We start from the raw sequence: 7,001 nt of genomic DNA on the forward strand, positions 1-7,001 counted from the left end.
GCGCCCCCTGGCGGCCCCCACTTTGAAAACCACTGCTGTAGGAGATCCCAAACTGAGACCATAAGATATTGTCACTGAAAGGAGTGAAAAGGAGTACTAAACTGTACTTTCATGGTAGCTGGGTAGTATCCTCCAGGATGCATGTTTTGTACATGTGGCATGTATAGTTTACTTATCAAGGTGTATGTTGTGTATCTTTAAAGCTAGCTACTTTAAAAATGGCCCATTTATGTACCTTAAATAATTTTATCCAGTATCCACCTTTCCAGGTGAAAGATCGATGTTAAAGGTGCCACTAGCTACAAGGAAATATACAGTTTAGCGCTGTTTGTTTTTCTTCTTCTGAGAGTGTATTAGGCATGCATTTAAGCGCTTAAGACCTTCTTCGAAGGAACCTTCAGGGAGGAAACTGAAGTAAAAAAAAAAGAAAAAAAAAGCAGAACCATTTCATAAGCTTTATTACAGATGATTAAACAATCCTGAGCACAAAGGAAGTGAACAGTGTTGATTCATAAACCTAAGCAGCTTTTGGGCTATGAATACCCACCACACAACGAACATCTAACGGCTAATCAATGAGATAGTATTATTCTTTTATTAAGATGGAACCCTTGCAGAAAATAGAGTAATCAAAACAGCAGGGTAAAGTCAGCAATTTAATAAATGTGTTGTGCCTTTAGCTCCAGTTGCAGCATGAGCAGCTTGTGTCAAACACCAGGCCAGTTGCACATTGCTGGAAATAAGTCTGGCCTCGACTACACTCGTAGAACTTGTTGCTGTTGGTGGCACATGGGTACAGACCATTGGTTTTGCCAACACAGAAGGAGCTGTTCATACCACTGGTGCTGCTGGAGCTTCCACTGCCGGAGCTTCCACCGCTAGAGCTTCCACTGCTGGAACTTCCTCCACCGGAGCTTCCTCCATTAGAACTTCCTCCACTGGCACTAGGGGTTGTGGTGCTCACTCCTGGTATTGGGGGAAGAGGAGTTGCAGGAGGACTGCAGGCTTAAAAGAGAACAAACGATCATGTTAATAGCCCCGTATTTGACACTAAATGCTTTACCAAAAGCATTTAAGAAAGGAGAGGATCTATACTGCTGTTATCAATCCTGTAGAATGTAATTCTTACATTGTTGGTCCAGGTTAAAGGCCTTGTGGAGCACATTAATTAGAGGGTATTTGCCCTGATTACAGAAAGTGCCCAAATAGTCATCCATGTCAATGGTCCACACCATAGCACCTCCAAAATTGCTTTTCATCAGCCACTGAACCTACAGAGACATTTAAAAAAAAAAAAAAACTTTGCTTTGTTCTTTTAACGGTTTGTTAACTAAACATTTGCATAGGCATCTACACATGGGATTGAGGTTAAACTAAACATTATTATGTTTACCTTGATCTGGAAACTCTTGATATTGTCATAGCCAACCCACTGGTTTCCCTGATAGGCATAGGGCACATCTTGTTGAGCGTTCCACACCTCAGTTGCGCCCCCTTGCAGGAAGGTACAGATCTACCCAGGCATAAAAGATTAAAACCAATGAATGCAACTATGGAATGGAAGAAAAGTCCTCTGGTACACAGAATAAGCAATTTATACATAGGAAACATAATACACATAACCTGCCTGAGGGATCAAGGTACCTCAAAATAAGCCAGTTCCCCAGCTTCCTGAGTGTATTTTCCTGGTGTTCCTGCTCCAGAAATTGGAGCTCCAATTCCATGGTTTGCAGGGTTTGTCAAAGTAAAGGTGTTTCCATAGGTGGGGAACCCAACAAGAAGTTTCTCTGCAGGAGCACCATTGTTCCTCCAGTAATTCATGGCATAGTCCTTAAGAGCACCATCAGATTAGCATCAGAGGCATTTAGTGTCATATCGAACTCAAACATAGCAATACTAATGCATACAAACATAGCCAAAAGATATTGATTAGCCGATGTCTTGTAGTGGTATGTAAAGGCAGTACTAATTAGAGGTGCTTCAACAGTTTGCATTTAAAGAACACGAACAGATGAGTAGCAAAATGTCCATTTTTCAACAAAAAAATATTTGTTAAATATGTCCATATGGCTGAGACTTAGTACCACTATGACTGAAGTTTTCACTGGCACATTGATTGGCTTATTAACATACCTTACAAATACAGATATGACAAACATACCACATTAAAATAGATGTAGTTTCCACTGTCAAAAGAATCCCTGTACAGGGGGCTGCACTCTCCTGTGAAAGGATCCCATGATCCATGCATGTCATAGCTCATAACATTAATCATGTCCAGTGATCTGGGTGAGAAGAGGATCATTAATAATATCAAACCCATCAGCTACCAACAGCTCAATATATATTGTGGGGAAAATGGCCTTGACTTACTGTCCAAGCTGAGGAATCTGGTAAGCTGTCTCGATGGTGCCTAGACCTGATGAGACAGCAGCAGACATCAGCAATCGGGCTCTGCTGGTCTGCTTGGCCTCTGCCTCAAATGCAGCTCTCATTTCCTATTCACAGATGCATAAAGGAATACAGAATTCTTAGAGAAGTTATACTTTTTTTTGTTGTTGCATATTTATATTGCAATTAACAGTACTAACCACAATGCCTCAAGAATGATATGTGCATTTTATGAGCAACTGTATATCAAATACAGCATTACTGATATCTACAGTATGAATTTCAATGTTGAAAAATCAGATACCCACAGCTAACAGAACAGAGTACAGTTGCTGATCTTGTGGTGGGCTTCCCCTGTTGGCTGGGTACTCCCAGTCAATGTCCAATCCATCAAATTCATACTTCCTCAGAAAAGCAATTACAGAATTGATGAAAGTCTGGCGGTTGGCTGCACTGGCTACCATGGCAGAAAATCTAGTAGGAAGATGGAGAACCTAGTTCAGTACGACCTGCCACTTGATTTGTGCTTTTGTAAGTAATTAATGTTCAGGTTCTTACCCCGAGGAGCCAAAGTTCCACCCACCAACTGACAGCAGGGTTTTCAAGTTGCCGTTCCTGTAAATATGTTTGAAAGAGAAAGACACAAAGGAGGAGAGAGATGCAACATAGTTATACAGTTCAGTTTATCACTTTGAGCCTATGTGAACAAAAGGTTGAGATGGTAACAGCAGAACACACTCACTTGTCCTTCAGGGCATTGAATTGGCTGTAGAGCTCCACATCATTCCACTCAAATGTAGCAATTTTGTAGTCTTTGGTCATGGTGGCGAAGGCGTAGAGGAGATGGGTACACAGGCAAGGGTCGATGTCAGTGGGCATGTAGATAGTGGGTGGGGGGCGATACTGTGCCCAATTGGTGAAGTAGCATGATAAAATGTAGGCTGAGCCTGTACAAAGCAGCAGTGTATTTAAGTCAGTTAGTGTTGTTGTTGCATGTTAATTCCTGATTTAAAAAAAGAACAACTCAGGAATCACATCAACATACTTACCAAGCTGCATATGAAGCAGCAGGGCCAATGCTGGGTATACAATGGATGAAAGAAAAAGACATATTGTGAGAGTTTTAAATGACTTACCACTCAGAGACTATTATGCATTTGTCTAAATCAAAGGTTGTTTATTTTAGTCACTTACCCGAAACCAGGACTACCTTGCCCATTGTTGCTGTGTACAGAGAATGTAACACAGGGCCTGCTCTTTTAAATACCCACAGTTGCCCCTCAAACTCTCAAAACCTGGCAGAGGTAATGTTTACAGTAGATAGCAGATAGTAAATGGTGCTTAAGATTACCTAAATGCCTGCCAACAAATGAAAACACAATAATTTATCATAATTCCTGTGTACTTATACCAATGCAATAATGGATTGTAGACCTGATGCAGACATTTAAAGAACACTAGGCTAAAGAAACATATTGGTGAAATGCATTCTTTCAAAAATCAAGTTCTGAGTCAACACCTTAGCAAAGAATTATTGCTGAAAGTCAAGTGCAAATGCTTGTATATCCTTAGGACAAAATGAAGAAGACAAAGAAATATGGTGTGTTAGATTTCATGGACGTTCCTTTAGTGTCATATATGTACATTATCATATATACATTCAGATATTACTAGGAACTAATAATGAGCAAGTAATACTGTGCATAGAGCTACAGTTCTCTGTGGAGCTCTCCACAAAAATAATCATTTAACACATTCATAAAAAAAATAATATTGTAAATCTTTATTGTAAAAATCATAAGCTTGTTGCATGTGTTTTTCATTGTTCTTAAATTATCCTTCTCCAAAATGTTGCAAAAATGTTCTCCAAAGATCATGTGGCCATTATAATGAAATGCCACTTAAAGAATCCAATTTTGACTCGCAGCAGTGCTATTAGTGCATCCCAGATTCAGAACAGATTCTGAGAAACATTTCTCATCTTTCTGGAATGTAACAAACCCAAAAACTAAAGAATATCTGATTAAATATTATTAGATGGTGATCGTTGCCAGCTGTAGCCTACTATATAACAGCTTCTTCATTTGGGAATGACATTGTTTTGAAACATAGTTAGCTTGCTTATTCAGTCATGCTAGATAGACGATAGAAAGTTTTCCAGAAAGGTCCACAGGGCGTCTGGTTGAGGAGTTGAATGAAGTTCTGCAAATTTATATTTGTAGTTATAATTTGTGAATTAATAGACACTTCTTTTTCTGGTAGCTCTGGGCAGCTCCCCCAGTGTTTTCCAGTGTTTCTAGGGCATAGTGTTAGGGTTAACATAAAAAAAAAACTTTCCGGTATACACCAAGCCCACTTCCAGCTTAAATCCAAATATGAAAGCACAGATGATTATTTTGAGCACAGATGCAGACACAAATACAGATAACGGCACTGTGTTACACATTATTAACATATATGACACATTTTCACATATCACAAATTTTGGTATATTTTGTTCTTCCACTTATTTATAAGGTTTTAACAAGTTAAACATACTACACTTTAATATATCAGGTTCATTCAATATAGAACTATATACAACTTCCAGAAAACTCAAACAGACCACAAGGACAAGGAGCAAAGTGGAATTCCTTATCTGTTATCAGAATATGAAGTATGGTTAAAAATAGGGTACAACTCTTTTAAGAACTAAAAGAACAATGTAGTAATGATATTGTTATCTAAAGTAAACAAAGTCTGGTTGACTCGACTAATATAGTCACACATGAGTCAGCATGTGTCATATATTTAATTCAGTCAGATTTAATATTTCCACAGATAATCAAGTTTTCCATGCTCTCATCACGGGAATTTTGAGTATTGGAGCTCTTTTACACTTCTCATTTATTAATATGCAAATTTACAGAAATTATATTTTTGGTATATATATATATATATATATATATATATATATATATATATATATATATATATATATTGCATGGCATCTAAGCTACAATTGGTGTGTGAATGTGAATGAAAACCGGTGTAAAGCACTTTGTACAACCACTAAGGTTAAAAAGAAGCTCTATATAAGCGCAGACCATAAGTGAGGAGTAAGTGTTTATAGGGGGTTAAATTCATACCAATTTAAGAAGGTTATCAACAAAGTCATTACAAGGAAGGTCACCACTGGTTTTAATAGTTGTGTAAAACACACAACATAGTCAGAAATACTGCAAATAAAATTAATGATAAGACAAACCTCGAAAGACTATTTAACTGTGCCAAATAGCCATTTGTACCTTTGTATATTTGTAATCGACTAATGATGAATAACACAAACCTTTATTGTAACCTAAATAGGATAGCATTATACAACATGAGCAAGATATATAAACATACACATATATAAAAAATAGTCCGTGTTCTTTATTTTCATGGTTATATTCAGTTTTCATGTCTCCCACTCTTACTGAGGCAAAGACGTGTGTGTCTCTGTTGCAGTGTTTGGGGTTCAGATACAATCTGTTAGCCCACTTCTGAAAGTCTCTTACTTTCAACAGGCCCAAGGGAATTACTGCTGCAGCTGCAGTTAGAATTCCTAGCATCCTCAGCAGGAGTCAGTATCACACATAGCCACCTGCCAGTTGGCCAGGTGTGTTTATGGTTACAGGATGGATAGTATTCTGTTTGTAAGAAGTATCTTGAAACCAGCTATGATAGGCATACACTATATAAACAACTCCAGAATTTTTGGGACATGTCAATAAAATAAAAATAGACAGGGATGCATCAGTATTGATACCAGTATCGGGAATCAGTCAGATGCCTTACTCATTTACTCATACTTGTAAAAATACTCTGATACCAACATAAGATGTCTTATGATACTATATTAAGTATTGTAAGTGTTTAAATAGTATCTGTAATAGAGATCAGAAGGGTGGCAGACCTGAGTGTGCAGTGTATCATATGCAAGGTACAGTGAATTGCGGACACACTGAGTATTTGGGAGCATGGAGCAGTGAAGTGAGCATGCAGAGAAACTGTTGCACATGAAAGAACCTCAGTTCTATGAGCACTGGGACATACACACTTACCTTACCCAGGGTCTACACTTTGCTTGCTGGTCATAGTGCGATTCAGAGCACTGAGCATGCTGAATGATATTGCTTAAACTACATAGCATTTAAGGTAGCGATGCATCCCCAATTAATACAGTATGTACTGCATATACTGTACACATAGGTTTCCTGGAGCCTTTATGCCAAGTTTCCACTGGATTAGTGTGGTTTTCCTCTCAGTTTACATCCATCCATCTATCAATTTTCTACACCGCTTATCCTACAGGGTCACGGGGAACCTGGAGCCTATCCCAGGGAACATCGGGCACAAGGCGGGTAAACCCTGGCCGGAGTGCCAATCCATCACAAGGCACAATCACACATACATTCACACACCCATTCCTCTCAGTTTACAGAATGACATTTACATATATATTTAGTGTTCTATTCAGTCCATACAGGATTTTGTGGAGTTTTTTTTTTTGTGTGTGTGATTGTTGCAGCCAAAAATGTGTGATTTTGCTGAGTTGTGCTTTTTTTGCAGAAAACTACTTAAATTTG

The 7,001-nt window shown here is 38.4% G+C and overlaps 1 protein-coding gene across 1 annotated transcript; it reads right to left on the minus strand.

Moving 5' to 3' along the window:
• Positions 1 to 441: 441 nt before the first annotated feature.
• On the minus strand, positions 442 to 3,826 carry LOC128619448 (acidic mammalian chitinase). The gene is made up of 11 exons (XM_053643630.1): positions 3,586 to 3,826; positions 3,441 to 3,470; positions 3,134 to 3,338; positions 2,950 to 3,006; positions 2,700 to 2,865; positions 2,374 to 2,498; positions 2,162 to 2,285; positions 1,645 to 1,830; positions 1,394 to 1,513; positions 1,130 to 1,271; positions 442 to 1,005 (listed from the first exon to the last, which is right to left on the minus strand). Exons 1-11 carry the CDS (start codon positions 3,608 to 3,610, stop codon positions 677 to 679), a joined length of 1,509 nt encoding a protein of 502 aa, XP_053499605.1. The 5' UTR covers positions 3,611 to 3,826; the 3' UTR covers positions 442 to 676.
• Positions 3,827 to 7,001: the final 3,175 nt, after the last annotated feature.

Source organism: Ictalurus furcatus, chromosome 15 (genome assembly GCF_023375685.1).
Source record: "Ictalurus furcatus strain D&B chromosome 15, Billie_1.0, whole genome shotgun sequence".
NCBI classification, from domain to species: domain Eukaryota; kingdom Metazoa; phylum Chordata; class Actinopteri; order Siluriformes; family Ictaluridae; genus Ictalurus; species Ictalurus furcatus.